The following is a 21531-nucleotide window of genomic DNA, read 5'->3' on the forward strand; positions in this document are numbered from 1 at the left end:
GTTGTTGCCCAGGGCACCTTGCCCCTATGAAGCAGTTACTGGTTATGCCCATTGAACTTCACTGTGAGCCTACCTTCTCCTTTTGTCTGTCATTTCTTCTCAGACAAAATATAGACTGCTCAGAGATAAAGAAGAGACCAAAAGCTCCATCAACAGAGTGCTGAGAAACAAAGTGGGTAACATCTGACTGTTATATAATACTATCTTTGGTAGAAAATAAATACTATCTTTGGTCTGCTTTCTGTTTTTGGAATTCTCAAGTTGTTCGTCTCATTTTGACTCTGAAATTTAAAAAAAAAAAGAGTTAGAAGGAAATGTTCATAAAACTTGATGCCAAAACAACACTAGTGGACCTTCAGGTCTTAGCTTAGATGAAATTTAATTCATTTGTTCAGAAGTATTTACTGAGTATCTCCCATGTGTCTTGCTGAACAAATCAAGCATATTCCCCACAGCCAACGTGTATGGGGGGCTTCCCAGGTGGTGCTAGTAGTAAGGAAGTAGTAGTAGTAAAGCCAATGCAGGAGATATAAGAAATGTGGGTTCAATCCCTGGGTTGGGAAGATCCCCTGGAGGAGGGCATGGCAACCACCTCTACAGTGTTCTTGCTTGAAAAATCCCATGGACAGAGAAGCCTGGTGGGCTACACTCCATGGGGTCGCAGGGCTGGACACAACTAAAACAACTTAGCATAGGATATGTATGGCTGTGCCGGTGAATGGTACTCAGTAAGGTTGTGCAGTGGTCCTTACTCTCAAGGGGGTGGTGCTTACTCTCAAGGAGATTATACCTAGTGATTTCTAGGAAGTCTTGCTTGAACTTTCACTCCTATCTTGGATTAGAAAAAGGACTCCATAATAAACCCAGTAATAGCACTTTACCCATTTGTCTATTACGGTGTTAGACTGCAAACTCAGAGGATAATGAGTTTGGAACTATCTTGTTTGTCCCTTTCCAGGGGTTAGGGATGCATCAGTTTATTAAACAGTCAAAAATCCCTGGCCTCTACAAGCTGGTAATCTAGAAGAGAGAGAAAGTCAACAAGTTCAGTATGTATTATGTTACATGGAGATACACCATGGAGAAAAGTCAAGTAGGTAAGGGGTCTTTTTCCTCCCCTACTTTGGCTCTTTGTTCAGATGTCACCTTTTTTTATTTTGAGAGAGGAAACCTTTGGAGGTTCACAGTAGAGGAGAGATAATGTCCGTCTAAAAAAGAAAAACACTTAGAAATAAAACAGTAGGCACACTTAGCAAACAGCTAGTAAGGCAGTTATCAGCTCTCCACTTTGCCAGAAACGAGGCCACGGTGAATACATATTTATACAGAATATAGAGAATGAGGGCCCAGTCCTAGCCTTTCTCTTGAAAACCTGGCAATTTTATATTCTTTCTGAATACATTTTAACATTCTAGAGAACCCTCGTGTTCTAACCTGAGCTGGTTTAGTATTTTTTGTTGCGGAATAGCACCTCACATCTAGTATCAGCCTGCATACCATTTGTAGCTGGCTGGGGGGTCTGAGGCTACTTTTCTTTTAAGCCTTTCCAACCAGCCCGACTTGACAGTGTCCTTTTCAGGAACTAACGTCCTGGATAATTAACAGACTCCTCTATATTTAACACATATTCCTATCCGAAATTTTCACACTTATTTTGCCTCGCGGACAAGTATAAATGTATCTCTTCCTTCTGACTCTCTGGGCCTCGCTCCCTATTCTTTTGACAGCAGCCCAATCCCAAGCATCTTTCCCTCCACGCTGGCGACCCGCCTGCGCTGCGCAGCCTTCCGGAAGCTGTAGGTCGCGGAGGTCCACCTCGCCAGAACTACAACTCCCAGCAGCGACTGTTTTCCGGCGCCTCCGTCTTGGCGCATGGCCCGTCGGGAGTGGGCAGGTAGCGGGCGGGCGGGGTCCAATGGGTGCCGGCTCCCGAGGAGAGGGCGGGGGAGAGGAGGAAGGAGGCGGACTCTGGGCCCCGGCCCCATTCATTGCCGCGGCCGGCCGGGCTGGGGTCTTGTGTGTTACGAGTTATGGAGGCGCTAATTCCTGTTATTAACAAACTCCAGGACGTCTTCAACACGGTGGGCGCCGACATCATCCAGCTGCCTCAGATCGTGGTGGTGGGAACGCAGGTGAGAGAGGAGGGCGGCTTCCGTCCAGGCCGGAGCCTGGGGCGCAGGCCTGGATGAGGCTGCGGCAGCGCTTGCTCCCCGACCGGCCTTCGCGGCCTGTGGGAAGAGGATACTGCCGCGCCTGGACGCCTGGGGCTGCGTTGCACCGGGGCTGGTAGTCCGGGGCCTGGCGGGGAGGCGAGGGGCGGAGCCGGCGCGGCGGTCCTGCGGGTCCCGGGGGCGGGGTGGGGGAGGGACGGGCGGGCGGAACTGGAGTCCGCGGGGACCGGGCGCGGCTTCGCCCGCGGGCCGCTGCTTCCAAGGGCACCTGGGGGACGCGTGGGGCACGCGGGGCCAGGTAGCCCCTTCTACGTTGGTTTCAGGGCGGCGGGGTGTTTGTTTCCCTCCTTGCCTTGCTCAGGGGCTGCGGAATCAGTTTTGGAACTGCGGTGTCGGGGCCCAGGAGGCCCCTACTTGGGTGCACCTGAGTGTTCTCTTGCCGTGTGATTCCCGTTTCGAAAACACCGAAGCAGTTAAAAACAAACAAAAAAACCCCAGACCAACTTGTGCTTGGAGTTTGTGGATATAAGGAAGAGATAGTCAAATTTTCTGCGTAGGCTGTGGTTTTTTGACTTCCATCTAAATTGGGCATCAAGGTTCTCTGATCTTTTCATGTTGGCATCTCTTGTAGATAATACATTTTTACATGTGGAAATGTTGAAGAAATAACTGTTATGTTTAGTATGACAGAGAAGTATACATTTCATTTTCTCTGCCTGCTGCTTTTCTTGGTTGAAGAGAATCAACCACAGGCTTTTCAAAATGATGTTTTCCGTTGGAAAGGGGACGGTTTCCTCACTTTCCATCAGGTTCATCACTACTTCTTGCTAAAAAATTAAAGTGTAGGGTATATATATTTTGAGAGGGAACTTAATATAGAGTATAGGGTATAAATATTTTGAGAGGGAACTCAAGAGTGTTTCCAGACACTAGTAACCCTGGAAACCATAGACATCCTGTCTAGGGTGGGCGAGAGGGGCTTTTAAATAGTTAAAACAATAGAAATTATTTCAGAAACACATTTCCTTGGTTGATTATAGGATTGGTATAGATCCTATACCAATATGTGCTCAATTCTGCCTTCACATATTATGGTACTTGTAACTTAATGTTTGTAATGGTTAGATACTCTGGTTCATTAACATAGTAAATTATGAGAATATATTTTTTTTAGTTTATTTTGTTCACTGCTGTGTTCCTATTCCTAGCTCTTGGTACAGTCTCTGTGTATGTAGTAGATGCTTCAAAGATAAATACTTTGAATGAGTTACTGGGTAATACTTTTTAAATACTTGGACTTTTATCATCAAAACCAATCTGTTTTTGTAAATAACAATAGAGGAGAAGAAATTAAATCTTCTTTGATAGTAATTTGTGTTTCCTAGCTGTAGATCAGAAACTTTCCATATACTTTTAAGAGGGTCTCAGTGCTTTTTAAGCATGAAGCAGTAAAAGAATCAGAGCCTAGTGTGTCAGCATAGTTTAAAATCAAGAAGGATTTTCCTTACATGAAATAGAGTTTATTTCAGTGAGTAAATCTGTTGGCAAAATTGGGGAGGGAGCAGGGTAGAAAAGTAAAGATCTCAGCACTGTGAAAGTCATTATTAATATATGTCAGCAAAAACCATCACAATAGTGATAGTTATATGCTATATAGGTGTATGCCATATTTGCATGCTAATGTTTAGAATTACGCAGAAGGGAAATATTCAGATTTTAGACTTGATTTAATAGGGGTTATCTTCATTCATGCCCTTAATAACTGAAATTCAATCCTTTATTATTCAGGTACAGAATAAATACATAAGAATAGAAGCAATGTATTTTTTCCCCATATTTTCCTCAGTATGTTGAAAAAAACTTTTTTTGATTTGAATATAAGTACATCACTACTTTGTCATCTAAGCCATTTAATGTTGTATAGCATATATACAGCACCTCACAGTCACATTTAATGGAGTAGTGTACAGTGAGTGAGTTACAGATGTAGTAAGTGCTCTGTAGTTAGTTCGAGTGGTAAACTTCTCAGTGCCAGTAATGTCTCTGTCTTACACTTTACCTATACTTTAAATGGCTACAGATCTCATTTTGGGGAACTTTTTCTCAAACTTGAATGTATAAGAATTACTTTGAAAATAAATTTCCTGGACCCCATCCCCAGAGATTTTGATTTTACAAGTCTGGGGTGGTCCAGGCAACATAGATGATTCTGATGTAGATGGTTCATAGAACCTGATTTGAAAAGTGTAATAGTGAGTCTTTGATTTTAAAACTGGAAAAATCAGGGAAGCTTAGTCTAAGGGCATGCCACTCTTCAGTAGCCTGTTGATTTTGGTGGCATTCTTGCTCCAAAGTATCAACTTCCAGGGAACCTTTGCTGACCCCTGAATATTTTTATTTCTTAAATTTCAAATAATATTTATATGAGGCCGAGAGAGTTGGAGAAGTTGAGGAGAGGGATGTTTTATTTGATCATTCACAGGTTTTATGATTTAGCTAAATAAATTGCTTTTCTTTTTCATTTGCTGAGAACCTCCATGTGGAAAGAACAGAAAATGGGAAGAGAGAAGGTCGATACTTTTAAACCTTGGTGTACTTTGCAGGTAGAGGAGGAGATAAGATTTCAGTGACATTTGTGATTCCACTTGGGAAATTTGATCATTGTTTAAGTTGAGAATCGGAAGGGGGAACCCTCCAGGTATGTAATCCACATAAACCATGTAAACCACAGCCTAGTAGAGGAATCCCAATAGAGGTGACATGAGTGCTGCTGCTGCTGCTAAGTCGCTTCAGTCGTGTCCGACTCTGTGCGACCCCATAGACGGCAGCCCACCAGGCTTCCCCGTCCCTGGGATTCTCCAGGCAAGAACACGGGAGTGGGTTGCCATTTCCTTCTCCAATGCATGAAAGTGAAAGGTGAAAGTGAAGTCGCTCAGTCGTGTCTGACTCTTAGCGGCCCCATGGACTGCAGCCCACCAGGCTCCTCCGTCCATGGGATTTTCCAGGCAAGAGCCCTGGGATGGGTTGCCATTGCCTTCTCCGATTAGTGCTGCTAGTATTGTGCTTTTCACTTTGCCTGTTATTTCAGTAATTTCAGCACTTTACTTTCAGCAATTCAGACAAATACAGAAGGAAAAGGAATCTTGGATTTTAAATGACCAACCTGCAAACCAACTGTTTAACATTTTAAAAATTAAGGTATAATTCATGTAACATACATTCCAACCACTCAGTTAGTGGTTTTTGGTGTATTCACTAGATTATGCAACCATCACCACTATCTTAATTCCAGAATATTTGCATAACCCCAGAAAGAAACTCTATATCCATTAGCACTCACTCCTCATTTTGCCCCCCACTCTGGCCTGGCAACCACTAATTTCTGTGTCTCTGGTTTTGCCTCTTCGGACATTTCATAAATAAATGTAATCATACAATATGTGGCCTTTTGTGTCTGGCTTCTTTTGCTCAGCATAATGGTTTTTATGTTCATCCATGTTGTAGCATGTATTGATATTAATACTTCATTACTTTTTATGGCTGAATAACATTCCCTTGTCTAGATATGCCACAGTTTGTTTATCTGTTCATTAGTTGATGAATATTTGGGTTGTTTCCGCTTTTTGCATATATTGAATAATGCTGCCGTGAACTTTTGTTTAGAAGTTTTTGTGTGAAAATATGTTTTCTTTCAGTTCTCTTGGGTATATGTAGCTGACTCTTGAGCAATATGTGTTTGAACTGTACAGGTCCACTTATATTCAGATTGTTTTCAGTAAATATTTCAGTACTGCCTACTTGAATTTTTTTTTTCCAGTAAATACTGCAGTACTACACAATGTGTGGATGGTTGAATCTGTGGATGTGGAACTGCAGCTATAGAGGGCCAACTGTATAGTTACATGCAGATTTTTTACTGTACTGTTAGTGCCTTTAACCTCTTGTGCTGTTCTGGGGTTACTTGTATGTAGTAGTAGAATTACTGGTTCATTTGGTAACTCTTGGGCTTCCCTCGTGGCTCAGCTGGTAAAGAATCTGCCTGCAATGTGGGAGACCTGGGTTTGAACCTGGATTGGGAAGATCCCCTGGAGAAGGGAACGGCTACCCACTCCATATTCTGGCCTGGAGAATTCCATGGACTGTATAGTCTATGGAATCACAAAGAGTTGGACACAACTGAGCGACTTTCACTTTGGTAGCTCTTGTTTAACTTTTTAAGGCACTGCCATTAAAAAAAAAAAAAGGCACTGCCATAGTTCCTTAGGAACTGTTTTCCACGGTAGTGTACCATTTTACAAACCTCTATCTGGTATATGAAGGTTTCAGGTTCTGTAAACCTTTATAAACTCTTGCTGTTGTCTTCTTTTAGAAATTGCTAAATCATTTCTGGAATTCTTTATTTTTAAAAAAGTGTGCACGTATCTATTCCCTCTTTCTGCATTCTGCAGCACTGTTATCTACATTTTATTGGATTCTTCTGAAATCTTGCCCTCTTCTTCCTGATACGTCTACATTTGTCTTGTGTTTGTAGAGGTGATGGCTTCGTTAAGTTTAGTAATTTGGTGCCAAATACTGATCTTAGTTTCATTCCTTCAGTGTTTAATTCTTTCAATATTGTGAGTACTCTTAAGTAAACTCATGTTTTTCCCTTTCCTTTTCTTTTTCCCTTGTTTCTCTGTGTAGACCTTAAAAGATCAGATCTCCGTGCTGATTACTTAAAAGAAAAAATTTTTTTAAAAGCATTGAGGTGAAATGTATATAGCATAAAAATTAGCTATTTTAAAGTGTACAATTCAGTGGCATTTAGTACATTCATAATGTGCAACCACCACCTCTGTCTAGGTCACATATTTTCATCACCCCAAAAGAAAACTGTGTATCCATTAAGCAGTCATTTTGTAATTCTCTTTTCCCCCCAGTCCCTGGCAACCACCAATTTTTTTTCCCTCTTAATAGAGTTACCTTTTCTGGAAATTTTTTAGAAACAGAATCATACAATATGTGGCCATTTATGTTTGGTTTCTTTCACTTAGTATAACATGATTCATTTACATTGTAGCATGTACCATTGTTTCCTTTTAATTGCTGACTAATCTTCTATTGTGTGAATCTACCATAATGTTATCATTCATCTATTGATGGATATTTAGATTGTTTCTATTTTTTGGTTGTTGTGAATGGTGCTGCTGTGAATATTTGTGTACAGATATTTGAATGCTTGTTTTTAGTTCTTTTTGGTATATATCTACAAATAAAAGGAGGTCGTATGGTGATTCTATGTTTTAACTTTCTGAGGAGCCACCAGACTGTTTCTACACTGTCTATGTGTGTATTAGTCACTCCTGTCTGACTCTTAGCCCACCAGGCTCCTCAGTCCATGGAATTCTCCAGGCAAGAATACTGGAGTGGGTTGCCATTCCCTTCTCTAGTCGATCTTCCCAATCCAGGGATTGAACCTGGGTCTCCTGCATTGCAGGCAGAGCCTTAACCATCTGAGCCATCAGGGAAGCCCCAGATGATTTATGGTAGCAAAATACCAGGGTCCCAACTTGTTTACATCCTTGTCAAAACTTGTTGTTGTGTTTTTTTTTTTTATTATAGCTATTCTGATGAGAATGTGAAGTGGTATCTCATTGTGGTTTCAATTTGTATTTCCTTAGTGACTAATGAAATATCTATCTTTTTAGGTGCTTGTTGGGATTATTTATCTTCTTACTGTTGAGTTGCCAGAATTCTTTATGTATTTTGGATACAAGATCATTATCAGTATATGATTTGCACGTATTTTCTCCCATTCTTTAGGTTGTCTTTTTACTTTCATGATCATTCCTTTGATGCACAAAAGTTTTCAATTTTGATAAAGTCTAACTTATCTATTTTTTTCTTTCCTTGCATGTGATTTCAGTGTCATATATAACACATTGCCAAGTCCAGGGTAATGAAAATTTATTATTTTATTATTATTTTGTATTTTCTTTTAAGTGTTTTATAGTTTCAGCTGTCACATTTAGGTATTGATCCATTTTGAGTAAATTTTTGTCTTTGGTATGAAGTACGGGTTCACCTTCATTCCTTTCCATGTGCCTGTCCAGTTGATCCAGGACTATTTGTTGTAGACTATCCTTTCCTGCTTTAGGTCTTGGCACTATTGTTGAAAATCAATTGACTATAGATGTATAGGCTTATTTCTGGACTCTCAATTATTTTCTGCTGGTCTTTAGGTCTCCTCTTAAGTCAGTACCACACACAGTTCTGATTACTGTAACTTTGTAGTATATTTTGAAAACAAAAAGAATGAGCCTCCCAACTTTTTTTTTTTTTGCAAGATTATTTTGCAGTGAGGAGTCCCTTGCCATTCATTCCATAGCAGTTTTAGAACTGGCATTTCCATTTCTGCAGACAAGATTGTTTGGATTTTGGTAGGGGTTGTGTTGAATCTGCGTTGCTTTGGGGAGTATTGCCCTCGAAGTATTGAATCAGATCTAGAATTCTTGGTTGATAGATTTTTTTGTCTCACATCTTTAAATGTCATACTATTACCTCTGGCATCCAAGATGTCTAGTGATAAATTTATTGTATTATTATTATTAATCTTATTGAGGATCCCCTGTATTTGTGTTGATTCTTTGCTTCTCTCTTGCTGCTTTCAATATTTGTCTTTCACCAGTTTGACTATAATTTGTCCCCATGTGGATCTCTTTGTCTTCATCCTACATGGTGGAGTTTCACTGAGTTCTTTAATATGTAGATTCATGCCACATTCCCCAAGTTTTCCTGCTTTTATGGAAAAAGTAGGGATTTTTCTGGATATTACTTTTGCTTTTCAGATATCTACATTTCACTCTTACTATTTATGTTCCAGATAGCACTGGGCCTGTATTTTATAACCAAGGAAAAAACTGCTCCTTAAGGACTGTTAGATCTTTAGCATTTTAGCAAGTTTGGATCTGGGATAATTGAAGTGGTTTAAATTTTAGATTTATATTTTGCCAGTATGTGCTCTGTGCTTAGTCACTCAGTTGTGTTCGACTCTTTGCGACATCATGGACTGTAGCCCGCCAGGCTCTCTGTCCATGGAATTCTCCAGACAAGAATACTGGAGTGGTAGTCATTCCCTTCTCCAGGGGATCTTGCTGACCTAGGGATTGAACCTGGGTCTTCTGCATTGCAGGTAAATTCTTAACTGTCTGAAGTACACTGGGGAAGCCCATTTTGTCAATAAGTGGAGTGTTTGAGCTTTGTGATAAAAACATATTAGTGTATTTATTTAAATACCCAAAAAGTTAATATTTCTAAGGATACTCAGAAATATTTTATTTAAAATAATGAGACAGGACTTCCCTGGTGGTCCAGTGCTTAACAATCAGCCTGCCAATCAAAGGACATTAGTTCGATCCCTGGGCTGGGAAGATTCCATATGCCTTGGGGCAGCTAAGCCCATGTGCCGCAACTGAGCCTGCAAGCTGCAGCTACTGAAGCCTGGGCCCTGGAGCCTATGGTCTGCAACAAGAGAAGCCACTGCAGTAAGAAGCCTGCACACTGCAACTGGAGAGTAGCCCCTGCTGGCTGCAACTAGAGAAAACTTGCATGCAGCAACCAAGACCCGGTACAGCCAAAAATAAAAAATTAAAAAAAGAACTCTTTAAAAATAAACATGAAAAATATTAAGGAACCCTTCTGTAAAACTAAAACTAGTTCAAAATAAAAAGTTAAAAAATTAGTAAATGTACGTTTTTATCTGTTATATTAATATCAAAATAAACAATTGAGAGGTCTGCTTTATGCAATGAAAAGTAAAAGTTTAGAAGTTAAAAACTAAATCAGCTTTGGTTAATGTGACATGAATGAATATTTACAACAATCCTATTTTCAGTTGCATGAAAAGAATACAACTTCCTGTTCCCAGTTGATGTTATCAGAAAGAGCTAAAGCTATGACAAAATGTTAAGGGTTCATCTCAAAATATAAATTCAGGACATTATAAATTTCAATACAGTGCAGTTTGGAAGAAACTAAAAACTGACCCTGAGACCATATACACACATTTTTAGCCCCTAAGTATACAGGGTATTGAGTCAGTTTTGGGAATATCAGAGATGTAAAGAGCAAAGACATTGCAGTGCCAAGTGAGCCCTATTTTCACAGCAAGGTGGCTGTGACTTTTGCCACTTTGAAGCTCCTGTAGCTGCTCACCTTTGTGGAAGAGTGCAGACATGGGAGTGTTTATATCACCAGGGGGAAACAATTGTTGATCTAACCAATTGTTGAAGAAACTGATGGCATTTAGAATACTAAGGTAAAAATTGGGAGTGCACAGATATGTTTTGTTTGGTGTATGTGTGTTGACACATAAATTTTTAAAAATTGTGATATGATTGACATGTAAACTTTATATTTCAGTTATGTAACATAATGATCTGACATGTATGCATTGGGAAATAATCACTCCAGTAAGTCTACAACAGTTAATATCTGTCACTACACAGTTATACTTCTTGCTTATGATGAGAACTATTAAGATTTCCTATTAAGATTTTCTCCATTCCCTGGAGAAGGGAATGGCAACCCACTCCAGTATTCTTGCCTGGAGAATCCCATGGACAGAGAAGCCTGGTGAGCTACAGTCCAGCCGTGCAGAGTCGACATAACTGAGCAACTCTTTCTTTCTTTCACTTAGTAACTTTCACAGTTTATAAATATATACTATAGTATTATTACCTATAATCACTTTGCTGTACTTAACGTCCCCGTGACTTAGTTTTAACTGGAAGTTTGTACCTTTTGATCACATTTACCCATTTCACCCCCCGTCCCCCGCCACCTCTGGCAACCACTGGTCTGTTTTCTATGACTTGTTTGTTTTTGCTTTAGATGCCACTTACAAATGAGATCATGCGCTGTTTGCTTTTTCTCTGACTTATTTTACTTAGCAAAGTTCATTCATGTTGTTGCAAATAGCAGGATTTCCTTCTTTTTTTTTAATGGCTAAATGATATTCCTGTGTGTGTGTGTGTGTGTGTGTGTGTGTGTATTTTATTTATTTATTTTATTTTATCTGTTCATACACTTGTGGGCATTTAGGTTATTTCCATTTCTTGGCTATTTGAAATAATGCTGCAGCGAACATGGTGATACATATATCTTTTCAGTTCAGTGTTTTTGTTTCCTTCAGATAAATACCCAGAAGTAGAATTGCTGGATCATAGCTCTATTTTTAATTTCTAGAGGAATTTCCATACAGTTTTTTAAAAATAGTGGCTGCACCAATTTACATGCCCACCAGCAGCATATGAGGGTTTCCTTTCCTTCACATGCTCAACAACATTTATTTTTTGTCTTTTTGATAATAGCCATTCTAACAGGTGTGTGGTAATATGTTGTGGCCTTGATTTTTTTTTTTCCCAGTGATTAGGGGTCTTCCCAGGTGGCACAGCAGTAAAAAATCCATCTGCCAATGCAGGAGACATAGGAGACACAGGTTCAAACCCTGGGTTAGAAAGATTCCTTGGAGGAGGAAGTAGGAACTCACACCAGTGTTCTTTGGAGAAGGTAATGGTACCCCACTCCAGTACTCTTGCCTGGAGAATCCCATGGATGGAGGAGCCTGCTGGGCTGCAGTCCATAGGGTCGCTAGGAGTCGGACACGACTGAGTGACTTCACTTTTACTTTTCACTTTCATGCATTGGAGAAGGAAATGGCAACCCACTCCAGTGTTCTTGCCTGGGGAATCCCAGGGACGGGAGAGCCTGGTGGGCTGCCGTCTATGGGGTCGCACAGAGTCGGACATGACTGAAGTGACTTATTAGCAGCAGCAGCCAGTGTTCTTGCCCATGAGGTCGTAGAGAGTCAGGTACTACTAAGCACACAAAACAACACACTGATTAGTGATGTTGAGCCTTTTTTCATTTCCTTATTGTCCATTTGAATGTCTTCTTTGGAAAAATATCTACTTGGCTTTTAAGTTCATTTTTATTTATTTATTTTTGTCTATGTCATGTGGCTTGTGGGATCTTAGTTCCTCCACCAGGAATGGGACCTGACCCTTGGCAGTGTAAGCCTGGAGTCTTAATCATTCAACTGCCAGGGAATTCCCCAAAGTTCATTTTTAAATCAGGTTATTTGTGTGTGTGTGTGTGTGTGTGTGTGTGTGTTTGTTGTCTTTTGTTGTTTGTTATGGAGTTGTCTGAGTTCTTTGTATGTTTTGTATGTTAGCCTCTAATTGGATGGTTTTTTTTTTTTTAAATAAAGGCATTTAGTTTATTTTTCAAAAAATATTTTTGCTAGAAGGTTTGAGTAGTTTTACATGATCACAATCTTTAAATAAATTTTTTCTGACCAAAAGGTACCATTTAAGTGGACAGCTTGTCTAGATCTGCTTTTGTTAACACCCAAATACAATTAGCACGTCTGATGGTATTCCCTAGGTCTTCTTAAATTATCTACAGGCCAGGAGGCAGAGCCTAGCACATAACAAAGTATGTGCTTTATAACTGCTGATTAGTTCAGTTTCATAGCAATTAAGCAGAGCAGGTAGTCAGTATATCTAATTCACACTATTAACACACTGGTTCTTGACTGAAGGGTCTGATCCATGCAGAGCTCTCAGTTATTCCTTCTAACCCGGGAAGTAGTAAACCACAGCTGCAGAGAAAGGGGGCACCTCTACTTAGGCTAGTGCTGGTGATGTCTTAGGTCTGTTCCTTTGTTACAACTATGAATTCAAGGTGACCGGTGTTAATTATATTCAGTGATACATAGAAAATAAAAAGCAAAGCCAAAAAAAAAAAGATTTGGGGACTGCTGGCAGCAAGCAGCTGCTGCTTCTCCCTTTCTTAAGAGAAGACTGGTTCTCTATGATTGAGAGAACTAAAAGTGAAAGTGAAGTTGCTCAGTCATGTCTTGACTCTGCGACCCCATGGACAGTAGCCTACCAGGCTTCTCCGTCCATGGGATTTTCCAGGCAAGAGTACTGGAGTGGGCTGCCGTTTTCTTCTCTGGGATAAATGTTTTGAAAATATATTTTCCCATTCCATAGGTTCCTTTTTCACCTTATTGATGGTTTCCTTTGCAGTGCAGAAGCTTTTTAGTTTTTTGTACTCCTCCTTGTTTATTTTTGTTTTAGTTGGCTTTGATTTGGTGTCAAATCCAAAAAAATCATCACCCATACCAGTGTCTAGGAGCTTACAGTTTATGTTTTTCTTCTAGGAGTTTTACATTTTCAGGGCTTATATTCAAGTCTTTAACCCATTTTTCAGCTGATTTGTGTTTGTTTGTTTGTTTAGTATAAGATAGTAGTGCAGTTTTATGCTTTTGCATGTGGCTGTTATGTTTCCCAACACCATTTATTGAAGAGACTATCCTTTCCCCATTTTATATCCTTGTTGTCTTTGGTGTAAATTAATTGTCCATATATGTGTAGGTTTATTTCTGAGCTCTCTGTTCCATTGGTCTGTGTATTTGTTTTTAAAACAGTGGCTGTACCAATTTACATTCCCACCAACAGCATATGAGAGTTTCCTTTCCTCCACATCCTGCACAACATTTATTTCTTCCCTTTTTGGTAATAGCCATTCTAACAGGTGTGAGGTGATATCTTTTATGGCATCATCTTATTGTGACTTGAGGGATCTCAGTTACTCCTTGACCAGGGGGATTGAACCAGGGCCATGGTAGTGAAAGCTCAGAATCCTAATCACTAGGCTGCCTGGGAACTCCCAGATTATTACAACTTTTAAACTTAGTTGGAAATCAGGAAGCATGTATGATGCCTCTCCTCTAGTTTTGTTCTTTGTCACAGTTGCTTTGGCTATCCTATTTATAAATTTTAGGATTATTTACTCTGTTTCTTTGAAAAATGTTATTGGAATTTTGATACGGATTATATTGAATTTGTAGATTACTTTGGGTAGTATGGATATTTTAGAAATCTTGATTCTTTTAATCCATGAGCACAGAATATCTCTACTTGTATCTTCAATTTTTTCATCAGTGTTCCATAGTTTTTAATGTACAGGTCTTTTACCTTCTTGGTTAAGTTTATTCTTAGGTATTTTATTCTTTTGAAGCAATTGTAAATGGAATTGTTTTCTTAATTTCTCTTTCTGATAGTTCATTATTACGGTATAGAAACAAAAACTATTTTGCATATTGACTGTGTATCCTACAACTTTACTGAATTCATCGATTACTTCTAGCAGTTTTTTCTGGAGTCTTTAGGGTTTTCTTCATATAATATGGCAAATAGTAACAGTTTTCCTTTACTTTCTAACTTAGATACCTTTTTCTTACCTAATGGTCTGGCTGGAACTTCCAATGCTTTGTTGAGTTGAAGTCTCAGGAGTAGGCACCCTTGTCTTGTTTCTAATCTTAGAGGGAAAGCTTTTACCATTTTACCATTGAGTATGTTAGTTGACAGCTTATCATATATAACCTTTATTAAGTTGAGATATGCTCCCTATTTTACTCACTTCGTTGAGGTTTTTTTTTTTAATTATGAATGGATATTGAATTGGATATTGAATGTATTTCTTGCATGTATTGAGATAGTCATCTGATTTTTATCCTTCATTTTGTTACTGCGCTGTGTAACAGAGCCATCCTTGTATCCCTGGAATAAATCCCATTTGATCATGGTATATGATCCTTTTAATGAATTTTGAATTCAGCTTGCTGTGATTTTGTTGAGGATTTTTGCATCTATGTTTTTGTGGGATATAAGCCTGCAATTTTCTTCTCTTGTGGTGGTCCTGCCTGGTTTTGGTATCAGGTAATGCTGGCCTTGTAAAATGAATTTTGAATTATTCCCTCCTCCTCTTTCTTTGAAGAGTTTGGGAAGTTCAGTTCAGTCACTCAGTTGTGTCCAACACTTTGTGACTCCATAAACCACCGCACGCCAGGCCTTCCTATCCCATCACCAACTCCTGGAGTTTACCCAAACTCATGTCCATGGAGTTGGACATCCAACCATCTCATCTTCTGTCGTCCCTTCTCCTCCTGCCTTCAATGTTTCCGAGCATCAGTGTCTTTTCAAATGAGTCAGCTCTTCACATCAGGTGGCCAAAGTATTGGAGTTTCAGCTTCAACATCAGTCCTTCCAGTGAACACCCAGGACTGATCTTAAGATGGACTGGTTGGATTTCCTTGCAGTCCAAGGGACTCTCAAGAGTCTTCTCCAGTACCACAGTTCAAAAGCTTCAATTCTTCGGCTCTCAGCTTTCTTTATAGTCCAACTCTCACATCCATACCTGATTACTGCCTTCAGGTTTCTCAAGAGGTAGGTCAGGTGGTCTGGTATGCCCATCTCTTTCAGAATTTTCCACAGTTTATTGTGATCCACACAGTCAAATACAGCTTTGGCATAGTCAATAAAGCAGAAATAGATGTTTTTCTGGAGCTCTCTTGCTTTTTTGATGATCCAGCGGATGTTGGCAATCTGATCTCTGGTTCCTCTGCCTTTTCTAAAACCAGTTTGAACATCTGGAAGTTCATGGTTCACGTATTGCTGAAACCTGGCTTGGAGCATTTTGAGCATCACTTTACTAGCGTGTGAGATGAGTTCAGTTGTCCGGTAGTTTGGACATTCTTGGGCTTTGCCTTTCTTTGGGATTGGAATGAAAACTGACCTTTTCTAGTCCTGTGGCCACTACTGAGTTTTCAATTTGCTAACATATTGAGTGCAGCACTTTCACAGCATCATTTTTTAGGATTTGAAACAGCTCAACTGGAGTTCCATTTCCTCCACTAGCTTTGTTTGTAGTGATGCTTCCTAAGGCCCACTTGACTTCACATTCCAGGATGTCTGGCTCTAGTTTGGGAAGGAAGAGTGTTAATTAGTTTTTTTCCATTTATTTTTATTAGTTGAAGGCTAATTACTTTACAGTATTGTAGTGGTTTTTGCCATACATTGACATGAATCAGCCATGGATTTACATGTGTTCCGCATCCCAGTCCCCCCTCCCATCTCTCTCTCCATCCCATCCCTCTGGGTCTTCCCAGTTCACCAGCCTTGAGCACTTGTCTCATGCATCCAGCCTGGGCTGGTGATCTGTTTCACCCTTGATAGTATACTTGTTTCAGTGCTGTTCTGTCAGAACATCCCACTCTTGCCTTCTCTGACAGAGTCCAAAAGTCTGTTCTGTACATCTGTGTCTCTTTTTCTGTTTTGCATATAGGGTTATCGTTACCATCTTTTTAAATTCCATATATATGCGTTAGTATACTGTATTGGTCTTTATCTTTCTGGCTTACTTCACTCTGTATAATGGGCTCCAGTTTCATCCATCTCATTAGAACTGATTCAAATGAAATCTTTTTAATGGCTGAGTAATATTCCATAGTGTATATGTACCACACTTCCTTATCCATTCGTCTGCTGATGGGCATCTAGGTTGCTTCCATGTCCTGGCTATTATAAACAGTGCTGTGATGAACATTGGGGTACATGTGTCTCTTTTAGATCTGTTTTCCTCGGTATGTATACCCAGAAGTGGGATTGCTGGGTCATATGGCAGTTCTATTTCCAGTTTTTTAAGGAATCTCCACACTGTTCTCCATAGTGGCTATATTAGTTTGCATTCCCACCAACAGTGTAAGAGGGTTCCCTTTTCTCCACACCCTCTCCAACATTTATTGCTTGTAGACTTTTGGATAGCAGCCATCCTGACTGGCGTGTAATGGTACCTCATTGTGGTTTTGATTTGCATTTCTCTGATAATGAGTGATGTTGAGCATCTTTTCATGTGTTTGTTAGCCATCTGTATGTCTTCTTTGGAGAAATGTCTGTTTAGTTCTCTGGCCCATTTTTTGATTGGGTCATTTATTTTTCTGGAATTGAGCTGCAGGAGTTGCTTGTATATTTTTGAGATTAATCCTTTGTCTGTTGCTTCATTTGCTATTATTTTCTCCCATTCTGAAGGCTGTCTTTTCACCTTACTTATAGTTTCCTTTGTAGTGCAAAAGCTTCTAAGTTTCATTAGGTCCCATTTGTTTATTTTTGCTTTTATTTCCAATATTCTGGGAGGTGGGTCATAGAGGATCTTGCTGTGATTTATGTTGGAGAGTGTTTTGCCTATGTTCTCCTCTAGTTTTATAGTTTCTGGTCTTACATTTAGATCTATAATCGATTTTGAGTTTATTTTTGTGTATGGTGTTAGAAAGTGTTGTAGTTTCATTCTTTTACAAGTGGTTGACCAGTTTCCCCAGCACCACTTGTTAATGAGGTTGTCTTTCTTCCATTGTATATTCTTGCCTCCTTAATCGAAGATAAGGTGTCTGTAGGTACATGGATTTATCTCTGGACTTTCTATTCTGTTCCATTGATCTATATTTCTGTCTTTGTGCCAGTACCATACTGTCTTGATGACTGTGGCTTTGTAGTAGAGCCTGAAGTCAGGCACGTTGATTCCTCCAGTTCCATTCTTCTTTCTCAATATTGCTTTGGCTATTCGGTGTTTTTTTGTATTTCCATACAAATTGTGAAATTATTTGCTCTAGTTCTGTGAAGAATACCGTTGGTAGCTTGATAGGGATTGCATTGAATCTATAGATTGCTTTAGATAGTATACTCATTTTCACAATACTGATTCTTCCAATCCATGAACACGGTATATTTCTCCATCTCTTCGTGTCCTCTTTGATTTCTTTCATCAGTGTTTTATAGTTTTCTATGTATAGGTCTTTTGTTTCTTTAGGTAGATACACTCCTAAGTATTTTATTATTTTGTTGCAGTGGTGAATGGTATTGTTTCCTTAATTTCTCTTTCTGTTTTCTCATTGTTAGTGCATAGGAATGCAAGGGATTTCTGTGTGTTGATTTTATATTCTGCAATTTTACTATATTCATTGACTAGCTCCAGTAATTTTCTGGTGGAGTCTTTAGGGTTTTCTATGTAGAGGATCATGCCATCTGCAAACAGTGAGAGTTTCACTTCTTCTTTTCCTTTCTGGATTCGTTTTATTTCTTTTTCTGCTCTGATTGCTGTGGCCAAAACTTCCAAAACTATATTGAATAGTAATGGTGAGAGTGGGCACCCTTGTCTTGTTCCTGATTTTAGGGGAAATGCTTTCAATTTTTCACCATTGAGGATAATGTTTGCTGTGGATTTGTCATATATAGCTTTTATTAATGTTGAGGTATGTTCCTTCTATTCCTGCTTTCTGGAGAGTTTTAATCATAAATGGATGTTGAATTTTGTCAAAGGCTTTTTCTGCATCTATTGAGGTAATTATATGGTTTTTATCTTTCAATTTGTTAATGTGGTGTATTACATTGACTGATTTGCAGATATTAAAGAATCCTTGCATTCCTGGGATAAAGCCCACTTGGTCACAATGTATGATCTTTTTAATATGTTGTTGGATTCTGTTTGCTAGAATTTTGTTAAGGATTTTTGCATCTATGTTCATCAGTGATATTGGCCTGTAGTTTTCTTTTTTTGTGGCATCTTTGTCTGGTTTTGGAATTAGGGTGATGGTGGCCTCATAGAATGAGTTTGGAAGTTTATCTTCTTCTGCAATTTTCTGGAAGAGTTTGAGTAAGATAGGTGTTAGCTGTTCTCTAAATTTTTGGTAGAATTCAGCTGTGAAGCCATCTGGCCCTGGGCTTTTGTTTGCTGGAAGATTTCTGATTACAGTTTCGATTTCCTTGCTTGTGATGGGTCTGTTAAGATCTTCTGTTCCTTCCTGGTTCAGTTTTGGAGAGTTATACTTTTCTAAGAATTTGTCCATTTCTTCCAAGTTGTCCATTTCATTGGCATAGAGCTGCTGGTAGTAGCCTCTTATGATCCTTTGTATTTCAGTGTTGTCTGTTGTGATCTCTCCATTTTCATTTCTAATTTTGTTGATTTGGTTCTTCTCCCTGTGTTTCTTAATGAGTCTTGCTAACGGTTTGTCAATTTTGTTTATCTTTTCAAAAAACCAGCTTTTAGCTTTGTTGATTTTTGCTATGGTCTCTTTAGTTTCTTTTGCATTTATTTCTGCCCTGATTTTTAAGATTTCTTTCTTTCTACTAACCCTGGGATTCTTCATTTCTTCCTTCTCTAGTTGCTTTAGGTGTAGAGCTAGGTTATTTATTTGACTTTTTTCTTGTTTCTTGATGTAAGCCTGTAATGCTATGAACCTTCCCCTTAGCACTGCTTTTACAGTGTCCCATAGGTTTTGGGTTGTTGTGTTTTCATTTTCATTCGTTTCTATGCATATTTTGATTTCTTTTTTGATTTCTTCTATGATTTGTTGGTTATTCAGAAGCATGTTATTTAGCCTCCATATATTTGAATTTTTAATAGTTTTTTTCCTGCAATTGAGATCTAGTCTTACTGCATTGTGGTCAGAAAAGATGACTGGAATGATATCAATTTTTTTGAATTTACCAAGGCTAGATTTATGACCCAGGATGTGATCTGTTCTGGAGAAGGTTCCATGTGCAGTTGAGAAAAAGGTGAAATTGATTGTTTGGGGGTGAAATGTCCTATAGATATCAATTAGCTGGTCCATTGTGTCATTTAAAGTTTGTATTTCCTTGTTAATTTTCGGTTTAGTTGATCTATCCATAGGTGTGAGTGGAGTATTGAAGTCTCCCACTATTATTGTGTTATTGTTAATTTCCTCTTTCATACTCGTTAGCATTTGCCTTACATATTGCGGTGCTCCTATGTTGGGTGCATATATATTTATGATTGTTATATCTTCTTTTTGGATTGATCCTTTGATCATTATGTAGTGTCCTTCTTTGTCTCTTTTCACAGCCTCTATTTTAAAATCTGTTTTATCTGATATGAGTATTGGCGACTCCTGCTTTCTTTTGGTCTCCGTTTGCGTGAAATATTTTTTTCCAGCCCTTCACTTTCAGTCTGTATGTGTCCCTTGTTTTGAGGTGGGTCTCTTGTAGACAGCATATATAGGGGTCTTGTTTTTGTATCCATTCAGCCAGTCTTTGTCTTTTGGTTGGGGCATTCAACCCATTTACATTTAAGGTAATTATTGATAGGTATAGTCCCGTTGCCATTTACTTTGCTGTTTTGGGTTCGCATTTATACAGCCTTTCTGTGTTTCCTGTCTAGAGAAGATCCTTTAGCATTTGTTGAAGAGCTGGTTTGGTGGTGCTGAATTCTCTCAGCTTTTGCTTGTCTGTAAAACTTTTGAATTCTACTTCATATCTGAATGAGATCCTTGCTGGGTACAGTAATCTGGGTTGTAGGTTATTCTCTTTCATTACTTTCAGTACGTCCTGCCATTCCCTTCTGGCCTGAAGAGTTTTCTATTGATAGATCAGCTGTTATCCTTATGGGAATCCCTTTGTGTGTTATTTGTTGTTTCTCCCTTGCTGCTTTTAATATTTGTTCTTTGTGTTTGATCTTTGTTAATTTGATTAATATGTGTCTTGGGGTGTTTTGCCTTGGGTTTATCCTGTTTGGGACTCTCTGGGTTTCTTGGACCTGTGTAACTATTTCCTTCGCCATTTTAGTGAAGTTTTCAGCTATTATCTCCTCGAGTATTTTCTCATGGCCTTTCTTTTTGTCTTCTTCTTCTGGGACTCCTATGATTCGAATGTTGGGGCATTTCACATTGTCCCAGAGGTCCCTGAGGTTGTCCTCATTTCTTTTGATTCTTTTTTTCTTTTTTCCTCTCTGCTTCATTTATTTCCACCATTTTATCTTCTACCTCACTTATCCTATCTTCTGCCTCTGTTATTCTACTGTTGGTTCCCTCCAGAGTGTTTTTGATCTCATTTATTGCATTATTCATTTTTAATTGACTCTTTTTTTATTTCTTCTAGGTCTTTGTTAAACATTTCTTGCATCTTCTCAATCCTTGTTTCCAGGCTATTTATCTGTAACTCCATTTTGTTTTCAAGATTTTGGATCATTTTTATTATCATTATTCTCAATTCTTTTTGAGGTAGATTCCCTATCTCCTCCTCTTTTGTTTGACTTGGTGGGCATTTTTCATGTTCCTTTACCTGCTGGGTATTTCTCTGCCTTTTCATCTTGTTTAGATTGCTGTGTTTGGAGTGGCCTTTCTGTGTTCTGGTGGTCTGTGGTTCCTTTTTATTGTGGAGGTTTCACCCAGTGGGTGGGGTTGGACCTTTGGCTTGTCAAGGTTTCCTGGTTGGGGAAGCTTGCGTCGGTGTTCTGGTGTGTGGAACTGGATTTCTTCTCTCTGGAGTGCAATGCAGTGTCTAGTAATGAGTTTTGAGATGGGTCTATGTGTTAGGTGTGACTTTGGGCAGCCTGTATGTTGACGTTCAGGGCTATGTTCCTGCGTTGCTGGAGAATTTGCATGGTATGTCTTGCTCTGGAACTTACTGGCTCTTGGGTGGTGGTTGGTTTCAGTGTAGTATGGAGGCTTTTGGATGATCTCTTA

At 39.1% G+C, this 21531-nt stretch overlaps 1 protein-coding gene across 9 annotated transcripts in view; it reads left to right on the top strand.

Moving 5' to 3' along the window:
• Window positions 1-1873: 1873 nt before the first annotated feature.
• DNM1L (dynamin 1 like) overlaps window positions 1874-21531 on the top strand; it is a 66373-nt gene continuing 46715 nt past the window's right edge. For 4 of the 9 annotated variants that reach the window (XM_043439860.1, XM_043439861.1, XM_043439865.1 and 1 more), the window contains exon 1: window positions 1934-2132. In XM_043439860.1, coding sequence (XP_043295795.1) covers window positions 2031-2132 — 102 coding nt within the window. In that variant the 5' untranslated portion in view covers window positions 1934-2030. Of the gene's footprint in view, window positions 2133-21531 lie in introns of all 9 variants that reach the window. The other 5 variants (XM_043439862.1, XM_043439864.1, XM_043439868.1 and 2 more) reach the window with 3 other exon arrangements.

This window comes from Cervus canadensis, chromosome 21 (assembly GCF_019320065.1).
Source record: "Cervus canadensis isolate Bull #8, Minnesota chromosome 21, ASM1932006v1, whole genome shotgun sequence".
Classification (NCBI taxonomy): Eukaryota; Metazoa; Chordata; class Mammalia; order Artiodactyla; family Cervidae; genus Cervus; species Cervus canadensis.